The sequence below is a fragment of the Tachysurus fulvidraco genome, chromosome 19 (assembly GCF_022655615.1).
Source record: "Tachysurus fulvidraco isolate hzauxx_2018 chromosome 19, HZAU_PFXX_2.0, whole genome shotgun sequence".
NCBI lineage: Eukaryota > Metazoa > Chordata > Actinopteri > Siluriformes > Bagridae > Tachysurus > Tachysurus fulvidraco.
Genome location: NC_062536.1, coordinates 7,679,416 through 7,699,790, shown reverse-complemented (window position 1 = coordinate 7,699,790; position 20,375 = coordinate 7,679,416). Strand labels below are relative to the sequence as shown.

At 38.2% G+C, this 20,375-nt stretch overlaps 1 protein-coding gene across 1 annotated transcript; it reads left to right on the top strand.

The window, feature by feature from the left end:
• The first annotated feature begins 83 nt into the window (after positions 1–83).
• On the top strand, positions 84–17,270 carry itih5 (inter-alpha-trypsin inhibitor heavy chain 5). The gene is made up of 14 exons (XM_027153987.2): positions 84–384; positions 479–523; positions 1,814–1,977; positions 2,702–2,815; positions 4,187–4,446; positions 5,268–5,437; positions 6,220–6,336; positions 9,298–9,469; positions 9,804–10,116; positions 11,416–12,041; positions 13,432–13,482; positions 14,280–14,396; positions 14,734–15,111; positions 16,212–17,270. Exons 1-14 carry the CDS (start codon positions 253–255, stop codon positions 16,520–16,522), a joined length of 2,970 nt encoding a protein of 989 aa, XP_027009788.2. The 5' UTR covers positions 84–252; the 3' UTR covers positions 16,523–17,270.
• Positions 17,271–20,375: the final 3,105 nt, after the last annotated feature.

The window sequence follows — 20,375 nt, the reverse complement described above, 5'->3', positions numbered from 1 at the left end:
AGTGTGTGTCTGTTAGTGTGTGTGTGTGTGTGTGTGTGTGTGTGTGTGTGTGTGTGTGTTTGTGTGTTTTGTGTGTGTGTGTGTGTGTGTGTTTGCGTGGGTGTTTGTGGTTTTGTGTGTGTGTGTGTGTGCGCGCGCGTGTTTTCACCATGGTCGAGTATAGTCTGGGTGGGAAACGACTGCACACAGTTCTCTGCTCTGGATTATACAGATGCGTGCGCTTTGCTCTATCTGCGCACATCTCGAGCTGAAATGTTGCTCCTCGTGTCTCTTATCGCTTTGTGCTGTAACCACGCAGCTTTTGCTGAAAACGAGTATGCAGCTGATCTTTCCGAGGATGTCGAGCTTGATGATGATCTAATTGCAGAATTGGACTTGGGCACGGTGAGTTTGTTTGTGTGTTTGCTTTTAATTTATTTCATTGTTAAAATTTTTTTTACATATATTTTTAGAATTGTGTTTCTTTTTCTTATCCCAGGCACCACGCAGAGTCCCTCGGCAGGTGAAAACATTTTTAAGGAGGGTAAGAGTTGGAGTGCGCGCATTTACGCACGGCTGCTGTTTTGTTCTCGTTATCATTGGCTATATTATAAAGCACTAAACGCTGCATGTATAGAACTAGTTCTATAAAATATTGGGAATGCATGGCTGAATCACATGTCTTTCAATTTCATATAAAAGTTCACTAAAAAGCCAAAAGTACGTGGACACTTCACAATGGCATGTAAGGGGTTGGTCCTCGCTTTACTGTTACAGTATAATAGATTTTTTCTAGATGTTGGAGTGTGGCTGTTTGGATTTAGATCAGACCCTGATTACAAGTGAGGAGATCTGGTGCACATCCCAAAGGTGATCGATGGGGTTGTTGTTTAGTCGGGTCTCAGTGAAGGACAATCAAATTCTTCCGCTCCAACCTTGGCAAACCATGTCGTAGTTCCTTTCTCATGCTGGAACCAACCAGTTCCTTTCTCATGCTGGAACCAACCAGTTCCTTTTATATTTTATACTGACCATAACAACTTGGCTTGTAATTAATAATGAGCTTCACAATTGCAGTAAGACTATTAATTATAATACATTTACATTCACAGGATTTAGAACATGTCCTTTCAGACAGACTTAGTAAAACATTTCCTCATGCAAGTTTGACATGTCACGGACTAATGAGTACCATCGAGTTAAACCATGTAAACTTAGTGTTAACTTACTGTAGTACAGCAATTAAAAGAAAACAAACAGGTTAAGGGATTTTGTTAAAACATATTAAATAAGTGCTAATTCAACTATGACTACCACTTTTACTACCACTACTGCTACTTCAACTACTATGATCACCACTATTAGCACTAATAATATGCTTTACAGCTCTGAGGTATTTTCCCACCTTGTTCTCAGGAAAGCGTCCAGATCTACTGTGACCCTGAGCAGGATAAAGCAGTTACTAAAGATGAATGAATGTATGATAATAAAAAAGTAGTTCCTCATGAAATACATCATTTTTGAAGGGCTATGGTTTGATAAAATATGAACAAATGTATTCTTATTACAGTCTTATATATTACATGAATTTATCTAGTATGGATTTTCTCTGTATCCCCAAAATGGCAAGACAAAAAATAGGACCTAAATGTTACTATCACATTGTTTAAGCTTTTACTACTATCTCTGATCGAACTAATTGAAATGAAACTGATTTTCTGCATGAGAGAGATACCTGGGTAGAGCTTCACAGACAGGTTTGCTTACAACTGGATTATAGAACACAGACTATGTAATCTGATGAGATTAAATATACGTTGTTCGTTTCTTTTAGGAAACTAAGCCACACATACAGGAGTTCTCTGTGTCAAGCACCATCATCTCCCGCTATGCTTTCACTGCCGTGTCCTGCACCATGATAAACAGACTCAGCGCAGCATCTGAGGCAGTTTTCATGTTTCACATCCCAGCAGCTGCCTACATCTCCAACTTTACAATGTGAGCATTACACAGTGTGGGTCAGCCAGGGGAAGCATGCTGAAACTATTCTTATGTGTCTATATTATTCCTGTGTATCCGCTTTCTTATTTTGAATAGTTTTATGTCAATTTTAACCAGACTAAACATGTTGTTCATTAAGCATCGAAATGAGATCCTTCAAAACTGTAACAGTTAAGTCATTAATCATGAAGGATGAAGGGTGCACATGTTTCCTTTACCAAATTATTCCAACGTAATCATAAGCAGAGCTATGAAAACACAGAGCACACCCGTACGTTTCTTAGCGTGCAGTGTGCTTTGCTCATTGTTATTCATTGGAAAACTAGTCAGAATTTGCTGTGAGGTATTTTCACAAAAAAAAAAACACTTGGTTTTACTTTAAATCTGTACAGAACCTAACAAGTCTAATACAGAATGGTACAATTAAACAAAAAGATGGCAACATCTGACATCTAACTATCGTTAAAACCCTGTTCTCTAGATCATTTTTGTTGTTGAATTCATTTAAATGGCTTCATACTGTAACATTTGTTTTCTTCCATGACTGAATAAGTTATTTTGGACTTGTTCTTAAAGAAAGGTTAACACAGGGCCTGTGATAGTTTAGATTAGAATTAATAGCACAAACACTTACAAACACTACTGGGGACTTGTTTGCAGAATAAATTGTTGTTGTCATGAATACAAGGAGTTTATAGTAAGCTGATTTGTGTCACCACAGGATTGTGGGAGGGAGAGTCTTCCCCAGTCAGATCAAGGCAAAGGAAAAGAAACTGAAAAAGGACAGGAAGGAGAACAATGGCACGCCAAAGAGCAAGGACTCAGCAGAGCACAGGTAAGCACAGAATCTGTACAGTCCAAAGAGATTTATTTAAGCCTTTGCAGTGGACTCTGAAGGCCGAATGCTTACAGTGGATGTTTGAAATGGATCTGAAAACCAAAAAAAGTTCATACAATTATTTTTGTGCATCGTTATTTAAACAGATTTTAAACAAGCCCCACTGACAGACAGTTACTTTAAATGGTCCTCTAAATTCCCAGTAGCAGGAGAGTAGAGTGTGTTTTTGGAAGAATAGAAATGTTTGTTTTCAGTAATATATTTTACATATTCATATTGATCTTTGTGTGATAATCAGTTGAATGATTTTTAACTCCACAGAGTTAATCACTATCTGATAACTTCACATCCCTATAAGATTCCTCTTCTACTCTTATACCACTGAGATTTGCCATTTTTTCCATACATTTTTAATTTAATAATGGTGTTTTTTGTAAGCAGGTTAGTTCTACTGATTACATACAGCATGTTACAGTAGCAATAAATAATCCTTCCCTAACCTCTCTCTCTCTCTTTGTCTCTGTCTCTGTCTCTCTCTCTGTCTCTCTCTCTCAATCTCTCTCTGTCTCTCTCTCTCTCTCTCTCTCTCTCTCTCTCTCTCTCTCTCTCTCACTCTCTCTCTCTCACTCACTCTCTCTCCCTGTCTCTCTCTCCCTCTCTCTCTCTTTGTCTCTCTCTTTGTCTCTCTCTCTCTCTCTCTCTCTCTCTCTCTCTCTCTCTCTCTCTCTCTCTCTCTCTCTCTCTCTCCCTTTCTCTCTCTCTCTCTCTCTCTCTCTCTCTCTCTCTCTCTCTCCCTTTCTCTCTCTCAAAGGAAGTAATATATTTCACAAAAGTAAATCTAACTATAAATGGATAAAAAAATATTCCTTGTTCTTTAATAATGACACTAAATTTTATTTGGCAAATTGTTGTGATTTACTGAAAGTAAAATATGTTCATTTAAATGATTTCATTTTGATTCAATAACAGCGTGCAGACGTTGAACAGATGAACAAAAGATTATTATCTGTTTTACATAATTTTTTGATACTGTGTTTCTAAATAAATAAATAAATAAATAAATAAATAAATAAATAAATAAATAAGCAAATAAACAAATAAATAAATAAATAGTAATAAAATTAAATGCTTTTTAGTTTTCATCTCTAGACAGAAGGATGTTTACTTGCAGTCACTACCAGTGGAAAGCATAGCCATGGTAATGTGAGAGTGAACTGGACAGAGCATACACAGAAAGTTGTTGAATTTTCCGAGTCTACAATACAAACTGTGTTTGAACATGCCAGTACCAGCCCAGTTACTGAATCATCTGCTGATCTAATGGTCGTTCCTTTTTCCATTTCAATCCATCTCGTTCTTTTTTCTTAGTGAGGGTGAGATGGAGTTGTTTCGCATGCCTGTGAAAATCCCTGGGCGAAACCGTGCCATCTTTCTTCTGACGTATGAAGAGCTGCTGCAGAGACGTCTGGGTTTTTACCAGCATATGACAAGTGTTAGGCCCATGCAGCTGGTCAGCAAGCTCAGTGTGGCCATTACCATCATAGAGCACTCTCGCATCAAGCACCTCGAGGTTCTCCCTTTGCGCAGAAGCAAAACATCTGGCTCCAGGAACAACAGCAAGACAGATGGTATTTCTATAAACCTCTAAAAGTTCTCAGTTAGCTGGCTTTAATGTCTTATATAATATGGATGGGATTGCTTCTAAAATCTAATTATTAGTGTGAATGCACCAGATTTTCATTGAAATCTATCATCATAGTGTCCATAGAATAAAATAAAAGCTTTGTCTGTCATGTTGCTGATCAACCATAGCCTACCGTTAACACACTACAGTGCATGGCTGGCAAACTGTTTACTGGGAAAATTATGCACTTTAATAGCTAAAACAACTATCTAAGTTGTTTATTCCGATTATTCAACCCATTTAGGATCATTGTTAGAGACTTTTTATGATTATAATATAATTAAGACTTTCTTCATGATAATAATATAATTCATTGTGTTCTTGCCACACAATTTATTGAAACCTTTTTATTGATCATGATGCATACTGACTGTTGGGCTAAAAAAAGTAAATGTTTTAAGTAAATGTTACAATGCTCCAACACACACTTGAATTATTTCCAGCATGCCTGAAACAGTAATCCATTGCCTCATATTGTGATGACATCGTCTTACACCATACTTTAATGCAAGTTCTGTCATCCTGAAACCTTCTCTTATGGGACTGTCCACACCCAAATACTGAGAGTCTGAATCCAGTGCAAAAGGTTTCCAGCTGTGCATCTGTCAAGTTCTCCTTAAACACAGTTGTAATTATTCTTTACTAACATTACAGTATGTACACTCATATGTGGCAGCATATCATGTGGAGACCTCCATGTATCTCCCTAACTAAAGTTTGCTCCCTGACTTCTACTAAACCCTCCATATCCGTCCTTCTCTTCAGGTAACGCGGGTCTGCCCCCTTCCACGTTGGTCCGACAGAATGAGACATTCTGCAAGATCACTTTTAACCCTAACATCGTTCAGCAGGTCAGGATCGCTAACAACGGCATGCTAGGAGATTTTATTGTGCGCTATGATGTGGAGAGAGAGTTGGGAATCGGTGACATTCAGGTACACACACACTGATTGTGTTTTCCTCATTGTGGCATCTAATGTGTTAGATGTAGATGTTTTAATATGCATATAGAAGGAATGTAACCAAATACTAATACCCATTGTACTATGTACAGATACACATTCAACTTTACAGGCATTGTGTGGATTTCATTCTCTATTCTTGTAAATATAGAAATCTTACCAGAAAATTCAACATGCATTGTTATGAAATGCCTCTTAAAGGACCCCATGTTGACTAACAGCAGCACTGCAATATTTATATCTTTCTGGAGTTTAATGAACCCAAAACTGTTGTCAACAGGACCTTACTTTCGGAATGATGTTGTTTTGAACAATGATTTGGAAAATGTCCAGAATATTCCACAGAGGCATTTGATAGACACCAGTTAACTTGTGTAACGTAAAAAGTGGGTCTAGGTCTAGACCACACCCACTTCTGGCTTAAATCCAAATTGTATATACAAATGTGATGAGCACTAAACAGACACACATACAGATAGTCATTACATTACACCAATAGTGTATGTCATATTAGGAAATTATAGTGAATATATATGTATATATATTCTTTTCTTTCCTTTGCACTAACACAGCCTAACAAAACATATTTTTTTGTTATTTTTCTGCCCAGAAAGCACATTAAGGGGATAAGCACATCTTATCCCCTGACGCACTTCCACCCACAGCTGGACGGCAGTGCTCTGAGCTCATACACACACTTCACATGCATGCAACCGTGCAGGCAAAAGTTGTTGAACACCTCTTTTTTTGTCTAGGTGCTGGATGGACATTTTGTGCATTACTTCGCCCCCAAAGACTTGCCTGTTGTACCCAAGAATGTTGTATTTGTGATTGACACCAGTGCCTCCATGCTGGGGACCAAAATGAAACAGGTGATGTAAAAGCTAGAAAGTCTTGTCTCAGTGTCTCAGTACAGTATATCATACAACAAATCCAACAGAATTAACAGACAAACTGTTTTTTTTTTGTTTGTTTTGATGATCTTAATGGAAGGCTGAGCCAGGAAGCGACAATAAGGCATTCTTCCTTTGTCTTGTAGTCACACAAGGATTTTTAATAACTGGGTCACTTTTGCATAAAATTTACTATATTATTTACTATTGATTAATCAGACAGAATCTTTTTACATTAAATTTGTTCCTGTGCTATATGATGCATTCTGTACTGAAAAGTGATATCCTGTTTGTAACTATAAACCAAATGAAAGTTAACAACTATTATATGAGCCATTATATGACGGCTCATCTTTATTGGACTGATCAGTCCATATAACACATTACTCCTGTTGTAATGAAACCAGTCATAAGTTTATAATCATAAACTTATATTACTCATATTTTAATCATTGTGTACTGATTATTCTTGATAGAAGAGAGGTAGAGTTTGTGGTGTGAAAAAATATTTTATCCCTCTAGGGCAGTGGTCCCCAACCCCCGGGCCACAGACCGGTACCGGTCCGTGGACCAAATGGTATCGGGCCGCCCAATGCCTCAGCCCCCTTTTTGCAGGTTTTTCGCCTACATGACCTACCCAACAAAAAGTGGTACAGCCCCCACATACTTTGACACACAGGGGTGTGCCTGGTCTAATTGGAAAGAAGAGATTCTCTAGTTTCAGAAACTAGTTTCAGATTGATTCGAGTCCTTACTGGCACAAAGTTACAGAGGCTAGAATTGAAGATTTTCATTTCCGCCTGGGTTGTTTACCTGATAAACTGATTAATCTTATTTTTCTGGAACATGTTAGGGACCAAATAACAACTGAGGGTCATAGACACATGTCGGCTTTCACCAAAAAAAATTTCAAGTCAAAAGACCCAAAAATGGCTTCAATAAAAATATTTTTCTACGGATATGGTCGTCTGGTCCAGCGTTTTTGTGTACTCGTTTACTATATAACTTTGAATTAAAAGACTGCATGCTCAGTTTGAAAGGCCAAGCAGAGACTCTCTGTCTACTACTCTGGTGTGAAAACAGGCCTGTAACTTGACACCCTGAGCTGTGAGAGTGACAAAAGGTCAAGGATTAAGCAAGAATTCTTCTGCGCAGCTTTTTCACGCAGATCCTGGCAGAGGAGACGCAGCATGATTCATACCGTTGGAATCGTCTGCTTATTGGCTAAAGAGCTGTATAGGTCCCGGCCTATTTCATTGCTATTGGAAGGAGTAATTGGCAGTCAAAGGCGGGTTCCCAAAAATGATGTCATGACATCATTGGCTTCCCAGCCGTCTATCTCTGCAATACAAGCACCGATTGGCTCAAGTGAGGGCTTGTTTGATTCATTAGGCCCTGGGCTATAAGTATCACGTAAATTTAGAATTTGAATACCCCAATGAGAAGTTAGAGCGGCAAAACTACATGATGGCGCACTACTTACCGTTTCCAGTTTTCGGAACACAAACGGAATATTTGCGGCGTGACCAAAGCGTTTTGGATTAAAAGGCTTACAGATTCCAGTTCCTTGGACCTGTGTGGATTTTTGTGGAATATTTGTTTTGGAATATATTACCCCAGTGAAGAAAGGGACACGTCTAAAGGTAAGGGAAAAACCGGTCTAGCGCCAGCGGTCTAGTCAGTTTTCTCCAAAAAATTTTTCTAATAGTATGAAGGCTGTGAATTATATTATGCTTTGTGTGTGGGCTTAAAAAATATTGGTGAGTATAAACTTTACTAGGTAAATAGGTTTTTTCGTGTTTTTAGAGGATTTGATGCTTTAAAGATGAAATGAAGCTTGTTTCTGGGTCATCCCCTAGTGGTCACTTTGACTTCCGTGCCGTGCACGGCACGGCGACCCGTAAGAGGTGTATTTCCATTTTATTTAGTTTGGTGTATTTCTCTCGGGTTTGTACGACTTTCCATGGACGAGAGGTTAACCGGGAGCTGAGAGACGTCACCTAAAGCCTCACTAATACCGCGGATGCACAAAATATCATGATATCAGGGTTTAGGTGATGTCTGGAGCTGAGCGGCTGCAAGCGGCAGTGGCGTTGTAGCTTTGGTGGAGAGAAGGTGTGTATCGCTCTTCTCTCTGTTCACCGGTACTTTCTCATGTTTAACAGTGCTTGGTGTACGTGTATATTGTGTTTGCTCAAATTTAACCCACAAATTAGCAAAAATGAGTACAAAACAGACGTCGTTAGAAAGTTAGAAACTCTGCCGGTGTTCGGGATTATAAAGTCATGGCGGAATACCCTGAGATTGTCACCACAGCACTTAAATCCCTGTTGCCATTTCCGACATGCTATCTGTGTGAAGCGGGGTTTTCTGCAGTGACGGCAACCAAAACAAAACAACGGAATAAACTGGACATAAGCAACACACTTCGGGTGTCATTGTCTCCTATTACCCCATATGGAACCATCTCGCTGCAAAGAAACAAGCTCAGGGTTCTCTTTGATTTAACGTTGTAGTGAGTTAAAAAGGCATGTTTAAATAGAATTAAATTAAAATTATTAATTTTAATTTCATTGTATAGCCGCTACCCCCCACCCCCCACCCCCCACCCCCAGCAGGCCGCGGTAAAATTATCAAACATTGACCGGTCCAAAAAGGTTGGGGACCACTGCTCTAGAACATATTGAGCTAAGAGCTCTGATGATGTTATTGACTAATGCTTGTTAGCAAAGTATCATTAGGTGGAGTGATAGTATGTGTATCAGCCCGTTTAGTGAATGATCTCTCATGTCTTGTACAAAAACATACAGCGATAGATGATCTACTGACTCAGTTTGTGTCTGTGTATGGGTGTGTGTGCATTTCTCGATAATTCTGTCAGATTATCCTTAAGTATAGCCAATATTTTTGCTATATACTCCTAATTTTTTTCTCCAAAAGACTAAAGAAGCTCTGTTCACTATCCTGGGTGACTTGCGTCCGAATGATCACTTTAATTTCGTCAGTTTCTCCAACCGTGTGCGAGTGTGGCAGCCAGGCAAGCTGGTGCCTGTTACACCAAACAGTGTTCGTGATGCCAAGAAGTTCATCTACATGATCTCACCCACTGGAGGTGCCACACCTTACACCATTTTTCATCTACTGCTACACCATGTACTAAATAACTATTACTTACTGTATATCAGTGTTACAAACATAGTGTACATTATATGTAATATGACATACAGTACATGATTACATGAATCTTGCAATCATAAAAATAATCTGTCCTTAATGTCAACAAAGCAAAATAATCACAGCTTTATATGCCAACTGTTCTGCTTGGGTGGAATTTGGATCTTTCCATCTTCAGCTCTGACCAACTTCATAGTCCATAAAAGCATGAAAAGCATTTCCACAGCATGATGTTACCACCACCATGTTTCACAACCCTTCTCTAATTCCAGGCACAGACATTGACAGTGCCCTGCAAGCCGGCTCGTCATTGCTCAGAGACTACCTGTCACAACAGGAGGAGTCAAATCACAACAGAGTGTCACTCATTATCTTCCTGACTGATGGACGGCCCACAGTGGGAGTGGTCCAGACGCCACTCATTCTGGGAAACGCAAAGGCAGCCGTGCAGGAGAAGTTCTGCATCTTTACTATTGGGATGGGCAACGACGTTGACTATAAACTCCTGGATCGCATGGCACTGGAGAACTGTGGCACAATGAGGAGAATTCCAGAAGATGCTGATGCTAACACCATGCTGAAAGGGTGAGAATGGTGGGGTTATGGTTCTATGTAGTTCATTTGCAAAACACTTTAATGTAATCATGAGGCTAAGCCGACATGCAGGTTTATTTAAATTTGTAGTAAAGCCCTCCTTATCTCTCTTTTCTTTGGTTATTGCTACTTTTAATGGTCTCTGCCCCAAAGTTGCTCTGATTGGCTGCTGGCAAACCATGCTATGATTAAATCAGTCACAACATTTAACTTGTGACAGTAGGCTGACAATAAGGCTTTGGGTATCTGATCAGAAAGGTTTCATGCCCCTTGGCCACTTGAACAAGACCCTTTTCTACTCCAGGGCCGCTGTATCATGGCTGACCTCGTGCTCTGACAACAAACTTCCTAATATGCTGAGAAACAAATTTAACATACTGTAATGTGTGACAAATAAAAACTCTTGCTAACTTAAATTTGAATGAAGCTTTTGATTTTTGGCCAGCTCCACGTATACCTACAGTAAAATGGACGATACATACACAATTTTACTTGAGAAACAGAAAGAGATAACAAACGTATGAATTGGCACTGATGTACCAAGAGAGATTGAGACAGTAAAGAAAGAGTGAGGTCTCATGTAAAGGTCTCATGTAAAGTATTTACAGAGTATGGCTTGTGGTCTTATGTGCTGTTTACCTACTGATGTTTATCTCAAAGGTCAGAGATCCAGCACCAAAGGTTTGGTGCAGCAACAGGTTTGTACCAAATCCCAATAATGAGGTTTAATAAGCAAGTCTCATATCAAGGGGTTGAAGGGATGCTTAAGTGCCTGTGATACATCAAACTGTGATGTGAAAGAGCCAACAAAATGTGTTGTTTTTTTCATAGTACTGAACTACTGAATCTACTAAACCAGTATTGGGAGATTAGCCTACATTTCTCTACAGAATGCAATAATTGTCAATATATAATCATGTTCTAATAAATACTTGAACTTAGTTTATAATAATGACTCAGTAATGAAATCTCTGGATGATACTAATTTGATTAGTCTGAATAAAACTCATTTGTTATATTTTATATTCCTAGAACCTTTGCTTCACACTGCTGGTGAGACGTGATTAATGTCACCTCATTACCCATCAGCTGTGTTAAAATAAGCTACTACAGACATCCTAAAATCTAACTTTAATTCCCTGTTTATTCATCTGACATTATCTTTTAATATATTTTGGTTGGCGGTAAAACTGTGGGAAATTGACAGCTGCCTCAGCTATTTTTTTAAAACAGCTAATTATTAATAACAACTTAATAGTTGCTCTCGTTTCTCTGTATCTCTATCTCTAGATTCTATGCAGAAATCGGCACCCCTCTGCTCTCGGATATTCATGTTGAATATTCAAACGATGCTGTTGAGTACGTCACACAGAACCTCTTCCCCAATTATTTCAATGGCTCTGAGATCGTTGTAGCTGGAAAGCTGACCAATCGTAGCTCAGATTCCCTTCACGTGCAGGTGAAAGCCACCAACAGCGATCGCAGCCTTGTAATTGAGAAGGACATCTCTCTGAGTGAGCAAGAGCATGTAACAAAGCGGCGTGTTGAGGAGGCCGATGCTGGTGCAAATGCGGATGGCTACGTCGAGCGCCTCTGGGGCTTTCTGAGTGTGAAAGATGGACTAAATGGTCGCTTACGCAGCCACACGAGCTCTGAAAGAGAGAACTTTACTCAACGGGCCACCGAACTCGCGCTTTCTTACAACTTCCTCACGCCATTAACACAAATGAAGGTGGAGACGCCACAAGTGCTTGCTGATGGAACCATAGCAGACACTGAGCCTACAGAAACCCCATCTGTACACTCAGATTTGGCCAATCAGTTAGCAGAGGAGGAGCCGATGGGAGAAACACCCCAAAGCCTGCACAGAAATAAAGAACAACCAGCAACAGTGGCCACAGCTGGCAAGGCCACAAGTGAGATGTGTTCAATCCTCTGAATACAAAAAAGCAAATCTGCTTTTATTTAGTATTTTTATTTTTTATTTAGAGTGAAAAAATGGCTAGAAATTAAATTTTTATTGGCTTTGGTGGGTCACAAAAGAAACAGTTAACCTACTATTTTGAGATTGCATGTATTGTATGAATCCTGACAATGCTTCAGTGATCTATGTTCGAGAGTCTGGAGAGCAAAACTGTCTGTGTTCTCTGGGTGATGGCATATTCTTACTCCCCTGTCATTCTCAGCACTGGCCAACTGTGTGCTATATTAGCATGCTAAAGAGGGAACATAGTGTTTTCATCTGAGAATGTTACGCATGGATGCTTGGTAGCTATAAGTGGAGCTGGCAAGTGGGTGAAAACCGGCAAATGAACAATATTTGTGGTGTAAAATGGGAAAATTAATATATAAATAATCACATTTAGTAAATAGTTTTCATTTACAGTCAATCATTTACAACACTGGAACTACAAGGATAAAATAGCAGAAAATGATTGATTCATTAATTCATTCATCTTACCATTACCAGTAAGCATTTTATTGTGGAGGAATCACATGCAGAGCTGGAGGGAACACAGACATGTACCCTGTACACACTGTGCTACACTGCACTACACCACCTTTCCTCCTTCCATCATAAGAATAAAAGCTACTGGGGCATGTTTTAGGGGGAAAAAACAACAGAGTGGTATGACGCTGTTTTCACTTCAAAGTGGATTGTTTTTCCTCTTAAAGTGTTTTTATTCCTCAACAAATTTTAAGGTATGAAAGATCAACACCTTATAGTTTTTATTTATTGATAACTACTTTTAGTGGATGTTTCAGTCATTTCCACTAAATCTTTTATGTACACACATTTACACTCAGGGGTGCCACTAGCAATTGTGGGCTCTATGAAAGAAAATGAGACTGGGCCCGCTACCACACCCATTTCGCTCCAAACATACAATCCTCCGCAGGTCCAAAAAGTGCATGGGCCCTTAGAATCATTCTAACTTTTCCTCACTTAGTTGCGCCCCTGTTTACACTTAATGCCACCTCTGAGCTCAGGGTTGAACTGAGGTCACTTGAATCACTATGATCCATTTTAGAAAATTGTTAAAAATCAACATATGCCATGTATACATGTGTAACCATTTCTAATATAGAGTAGATTTAGGAATACATGTAGACTTGCTAGCAAATGTTAGCTACTTTATTATATCAAAAATAGCTCCAGTGCAAAACAAAAGGAGCAAGCATGTCTAGACAGATCAACTATATTTAGGTTAAGTAAGAAATGAAGAGATGTGCAAGCTAACACATTTTTAACGGCTCCTTTAAACCGTCTCTGTAACTTTGTTGTCCCTTGTGTTTTGTCTGCAGACGGACTTAAAAGACCGGCCAAAAAGTCTGTCACTCTATCCAAAACATCAGGTAATTCCCTCCTTTGTTCAGCTATGTGTCATCTAATCACTTGTCTGTCTGTGTAGCAAGGAGTCAAAAAGTAGTCACCGGTAGAAAATAATTAGTTGCTGTCTTAAAAAACAGCTTGTAATTTAGCTCTTGTGAGCAAAAAGGGGGCTACGACAGAGGAGAGTTAAACACTACTAAGTGCTCACTGCAGCCTCTAATTGTGACACTGCTGTCAGGGTGGTCAAAAAGCTGCAGATTATGGGGTCATGTGTGTGAACTTTGTGTGTCATGTGCTGTGGTATGCAGTTTAGGGCTGATAGGCTACATGCATTGGTGTGTGTTTGTGTGTTGCAGACAGTAGCCTTTTGAAGAAGAATGGCCGAATTTAAGTGGCAATTAGAAATGGCTTCTTAGAGATAAAAGCATTAGAAGAATGAGAGGATGTGCTTTTAACACAGCCGTAAAGACATGGCTGAGATTCATTGTGTGGGAATACAGTAAAATCCACAGGAGCTTCTGTCTTTCCATCTTAGTGCAATCAGTGAATTCACTAGTTTAAATGATGAATCGATTATGCTTCTAAACACATTTTTGTCGTATTTTAATAGTATAATACCTTATATTGACTCTGTTGTTATCATTCTTTATACTTTACAATGTGCTTTTATTCCTATCATTTGTTATTGTTGTCTTCAGCCATATTCTGTTTTTGATTAATATTAAGGAAGAATATAATTTATTTAAAAACAAACACACACACACAGTAAATTGTTTAAAAATGTCATATTTTACTAGATTTGTGTCTCTGCCCCTTCTAGCGGATGGAGATCCTCACTTTGTGGTTGACTTCCCTATGAGTAAACTTGCTGTCTGTTTCAACATTAATGGAGAGCCTGGGGACGTCCTCCGCTTAGTAACCGACCACAAACACTCTGGTAAGCCAATAACCTTCTGCTCAACAGTCACTTTGAAAAATATTAATGGTTTGCAATGTTTTACAGTGTAACAGTAATATTAACACACTGTTGTCTGATCAGATGTGCTATAAATGGAGGTATGCGCACTGTTTATATTAGTAGCTAATCCAGAAATCACAAGCAGAAAAGGGATCAGCAATCAAAAACATGGACATAGATAGACAATACAGTACAAGAATACAATATGCTTTTTGCTGAAATGCTTTGCAATATGCTTTTTGCTTATGTTACGCTTAAATACACGAGTATCCCATATCCGGGTCTTGATATCGAGTTTTTCTTCTGTTTTTTTAAGGTGTAACTGTAAATGGGAAGCTGATTGGCGCTCCAGCACCTCCTGGCAGTCATAAGCAGCAGCGAACATATTTTAGTTCCATCATTATTGTTGTTGACAAGCCGAGGCGCTCGTACATCGAGGTGACTTCACGTAAAGTTATCATGGACGGCCTCGATCGTCTCATCCTTCCGTGCAGCTCCAGTGCTGCGGTGGAAAACAAACACTTCTCAGTGGCTATAGTTGCTAATGCCAATGTCACGGTTACAATTCAGGGAACAATCCAGTTCATCATCTTGATGCATATTTATAAAAACCCAGCCCCTTACCAGCGAGATCATCTGGGCTTCTACATAGCCGAGAGCAAGGGACTTAGCAAGGATACACACGGACTTTTAGGTAAACATACACTCACACCCTTACACACATTTTTTACTTTATAATTATAATTCAGTTTTCTCCAAATTGTATCATAACCAATTTACATGAGACTCCAGTAACGCTCAGTAGTATTAACACTTTAGCTGAACTTGCTTCCCAAGTTGAGAAGAACAGTCCAAGTTTGTGTATATATAAAGCAGACTGGGTACAGAATTGTACAGCTCTAACTAACAAGAGAGACGAAGACTCTTCCCAGCTTGCATAAAAAATTGCAATCTCTAGACAATAGGGCAGAATGTTAAACAGCTGTGAACACAAGACCCCATAAACCCAACAAGGCATTTAAACTGACAAAGGATATGTGTAACATACTTTATTTAATGCAACAGTTTCAGTGCTTATGAGTAAAATGAATGTCTGCTTAAAGAAATATTAATATGTCGGTAAAAGATAAGACATTTGCTCTGAAAGCAAAATTAAATAAAAAAAACGCTAATTTGTCATTCACATAATATATTAAACACAAATTGATCATTTTAACCTTTAATGAAACAAATACATTTTAAAGCATAAATTTAACAAAATAAAATATAATACATTTACATTTTATCCAAAATGAGTTGCATTTGAGACAAGATACAATACAAGTGTCATGATCGTGGGATAGAACAGACCCAGATGCAGGATAGCAAAATAAACACGAAACATTAACACATAACTCGAGACAGGACGACAAAACAAAACCACCAAAGACAACAGTAGATTCCGCGCTGCACAAGGCAACGCGGCACAGTTAAATAGACAATGATAATGACAATGGATAACAGGTGTGTGGAAACGGGAGGAGCAGACAAAGGCGGGGCAGACACGTGACGAGGAACATAAACAAAAAGCACATGGCCGAAGTCCAGGCTGAGTCCTGACAGCAAGAGCTTGAGGGACATTTTACTAAAACTTGGCAATCCTGTTTAATGATATTAACATGAGCACAACTGAACAATATTACATCCAGAGTCTATACTGTTGTTAACTCTTAACTGCCTATTATGTAGTTACTCTAAAATAGTAATCTAGATTGTTTTCCTTGACACTCATACACAGTTAATATGTCCTTTTAGGTCAGTTTATCTATGAAGAAGTCACACTAATACAGCTTCCTGGAAACATCACAGCAGCAACAGGAAATGACCCACACGAAATGAGCATTACCCAGGGTAACCCTGAGACAGGTCACATGGCCCTGAGGGTGAAGGAGCGCACTGTGGATGTGGTAAAGAAGAGCAGACATATTTATTCTGGGACACAAACTGTCCACTGCTGGTTTGCCAGGAATAATGCTGCGAATCTGATTGATGGACAATACAAGGACTATGTAGTGGCTCACATGTTTGACATGGAGGACTGGCCTCATGGAGCAAATGGACACTGAGACACGCACACACACAATCACAGAATAGCACAATCAGGTATTGATGCACAAATCCACAGGAAAAAGCCAAACCTCTTTACCACAGGTCTTTAAAAATTCTATATTCAGTGTAGTGTGCATTATATCTGAATAATATTGGCTCTTTATACTACTGCATAACTCTTTATAAAAATTTTACATTTTTGTACTTTGTACTTAAAATTTATTTGTTTATTTGTGTGTTTCTAATTGTTTTAAGAATTCTATTCTGATAATGGGATTTTAATTATAACATTATAGAAGCTAAATAAAACTATTTAGCTTTTTCAGAAGAACCACTTTTGAACATTTACGCATAGAAAGGCAACTATAATAGCGTTTAACTATGACAATGTTTATATGATGTTTACAATAAAAATTAGACTAATATGAATTTGATAGTTGCTTTCACAGCCCTTTTAGACATGCTATGTAGGAATTTTAAAAGTTCACTTTCCTCTACCAGATAGTCTAGTGGTGTAATGCGATGCCAGTGACTGTATCTGAATCTACATTAACATCAATCCATATCTGTTTATATCTATAACTGTTTACTGCTCAAAATATTTGTCTGTATTCAGATTCAAACCAAATATGGACATGGACTCTTAAAAAAAAAATCAATCCAACTTATCCTATTATTTTGCATTTATTTTATTTATTTATTGTTTGCACACCAAAGTTACTTGTGCTCACAATGTTATAAAGCTATGAGAATCTGTTCATGGGATTTAAGTTATTTTATTGCTCTTTTTGATTCTATTTTAAGTTGCCATCTTGCTTATTCATTGTTAATTAACTGTCGTTATTCCAAAAAATCAGTCCTTGACATAAGTAATGTCTCCACTGATATTCTTTGTGCTGCGTGTGGACAAAACTATTAATTAATGAATTTATATTGGACTATTTATTTACTTAATTTTAGCCTTAAATAGCTTAATAGTTTTATTATATAGTATGATTCTATTATTTCTTGAGTATATTTACAGTCAAAACCTTATAGCTCATTATATATCTCATATTATGGTTACATCTAACTTAATGCTGCTCCTCACCCAAGCTGATATCACACAAGAAAAGAATGATGGGATGAGGGTCTCAACCTCAGTGTACTGGCTTCATGTCGCAATTCAGGGTCTCAGTGATAGTTGCTATGAGAATGGTGACATTTTGTGACCCTTGGCTCAGTCAGATGATCTCACTTACTAAAAACTAACAAATTACAGTTGTGTACATACTGTACATGTATACTCATATTGTATACTCATATATATATATATATATATATATATATATATATATATATATATATATATATATATATATATATATATATATATATATAAACACAATGCAATTTGGTAAAATACATTTATGTATTTATATTTTGGACAATGCAGCTTTTGTAATGAATTATACTATAATACTATAGTTCGAGTCCTCAAAAAAATCCTTGACAGTTTAAGCAAATATTGACAAAATACCATGCAAGTCTTCTGAAAACTGTTCAGAGACTCTCTCTGCTCACTACAACACCATTAGGATGATCAGTAATCTGATTAGGTTCTCAAATAAATAATGATTCTCAAGGATTTATTAGGTTTTTCATTTTCAAACTGCTGTTACAATGAAAGTGACTGAAAACAAGTCCAATGTAAATTATAGACAATCTTGCAGGCCTTCTGTGTGGTGGAATTTACATTACAAATATTTGGAGGTTTGTTTCCTGCCTCTGTCGTGTGTGTGTGTGTGTGTGTGTGTTCTCCCCATGCTTTAGGGATTTCCTCGTGGGTTATCTTTCCCAGTCCAAATACATGTACTGTAGGCTGACTGGCATCTTTAAATTGTCCATAGTATGTGAGAATGTGTGCGATTGTGCCCTGAGTCTCATGGGATAGAGTGCAGGTTGCCTGTGACCCAGCTGGATAAATGGTGTAGGGAATGGTGGATATGTGAATTCACTCCTCTGCCACATTTTCCTATAGTTTATAAATGACATTCTTGAACTTTTCAATTTATCTAGCAAAAAAGTACCTTTTTTTCCCACTAATGCATTGGCTTTTCTTCCTACATAAACCCTCCTGATAATTTCCAGGAAATTCGCTTGTTTTTGTGCTACAACAGTCAGTCATTACAACATTTTAACACCTGTTTTCACAAATAACTCCTCCTGTTCATTTCCCTTAGAATTCCTATGTAAAAGGATTTGTTAAAACATACTGTACTTTGAGGTTATTTACTGTAAGTGCCTCTTGAATGTAAACTTCCATAGTCACAATATAAAAGTATAGTTCTCTGGATTTAACCAGATATCCTGTCAATAGTTCCAGGCACAGTGCCAAGGTCAGAGAAGGTGGCATTGAATTCCTGATATGGAGATTGTTTCCAGTTGCCTCAGTAGATCCAGGACTCAGAAGACAGAACCACTTTCAGAGTACCAGGGTATTTTCTCAGCTCAAGTTTGCATGGGGGTTTAGGTTCTCTGCTTGAAAATGGTTTCCAGTCAGGTTGGTTCTAAACAGAAACAGATGCAAATGCCAGAAAAGTTCATAAAGCATCTGGAGAATAGAGCTGAACAATTTAGCATGATCAGCAGGTTTTTATAAACAAGCATGATGATCAGATGCTTGAAGGAAAAAGACCTTTATTTATCCTTAGTAAGAGGGGTCTTGTCCCTGACTGTCACTCAATAGAAATTATATTGATCACATAAGAATCATGTGTAGAGCTCACCTAATCTTTAGACACTAATCTTTTTATCTTTACATGAAGATACTGAGACCAGCTATGAGTTGGAGTGATATAGGGGAAACTGAGCAAATGTCAGAGACAGAATTCACGAACCATTCACTAGAAGTGATGTAGGGATGTGGTAGCTCAGTGGCTAAGGTGTTGGGCTACTGATCGGAAGGTCATGCGTTCGAACCCCAGGTCCACCAAGCTGCCACTGCTGGGCCCCTGAGCAAGGCCCTTAACCCTCAGTTGTAAGTCACTCTGTATAAGGGTGTCTTGTAAATGTAAACATGATATTTTTTCCCTACTGTACTGCCATATGTCTCTATAGTCTAGCTATAGGCTGCACTTATTGTTGCACATATGCAAGATGCTTTGCTTTATACTCGTAAGTTTTCAACAGAGTAATAGAGAATATTGATAAAATACAGTGATCCACATAAGCTAAGGTTGAGACAGATTTACAGATATCCACCAACAGCATAATAACTGAACATAGCCTTGAATTACATTAATAATAATGTTACTCCACTAATCTGGAGTTACGTGATCTAATCTTTATCTCCCACTATGGGGCATTTCAAGATAATACATATACAGTATATGGAACATTTCATGTGATAGCTTTGTCATCATTCTTGAACTTGTATTTTTTGGGAAGCTATAAATAAATCTAGCTAAAAATGATGAAGGAATGCTATCTGTAGCCACAGCAGAATTACTGAATAAACATCCTGAGATGCTGGTGGGCAAAATTCCACAAGGAGCCACACTTCAGCCTCTGTTAAAATAAAAGGCAAAGTGCACTTAAAACAATGTGTTCTTGAAGTGCTACCCGGCGGCCAAAAGATAAAAAGGCTAACCATTTCAAAGAGACGTAGGAAAGTGAAGGCGGGGTCCAAGAAATGCAAATATAAAATTGAAGGGGAAAAAAAAAAAGAAATTCATAAATAAAACAGAGCCCATCAAAGTGTGCTTTGAAGCTAGGTATAAATGCAGAACATAAACAAGTGTTCAAGTAAAAGGCTAACCAAACAAAGCAACAGAAGTACTTCAGTGCAGCGTTGAAACTGTACTTGGTAATTCTTGAAGAAAATATTGC

Excerpts from the sequence above, each read along its gene's own strand:
- itih5 (XM_027153987.2), top strand. The coding sequence starts at position 253 with ATGTTGCTCCTCGTGTCTCTTATCGCTTTGTGCTGTAACCACGCAGCT. Across the intron at positions 385-478 it reads CAGAATTGGACTTGGGCACG|GCACCACGCAGAGTCCCTCG; the intron begins GTGAGTTTGTTT and ends TTCTTATCCCAG. Across the intron at positions 12,042-13,431 it reads CACAGCTGGCAAGGCCACAA|ACGGACTTAAAAGACCGGCC; the intron begins GTGAGATGTGTT and ends TTTTGTCTGCAG.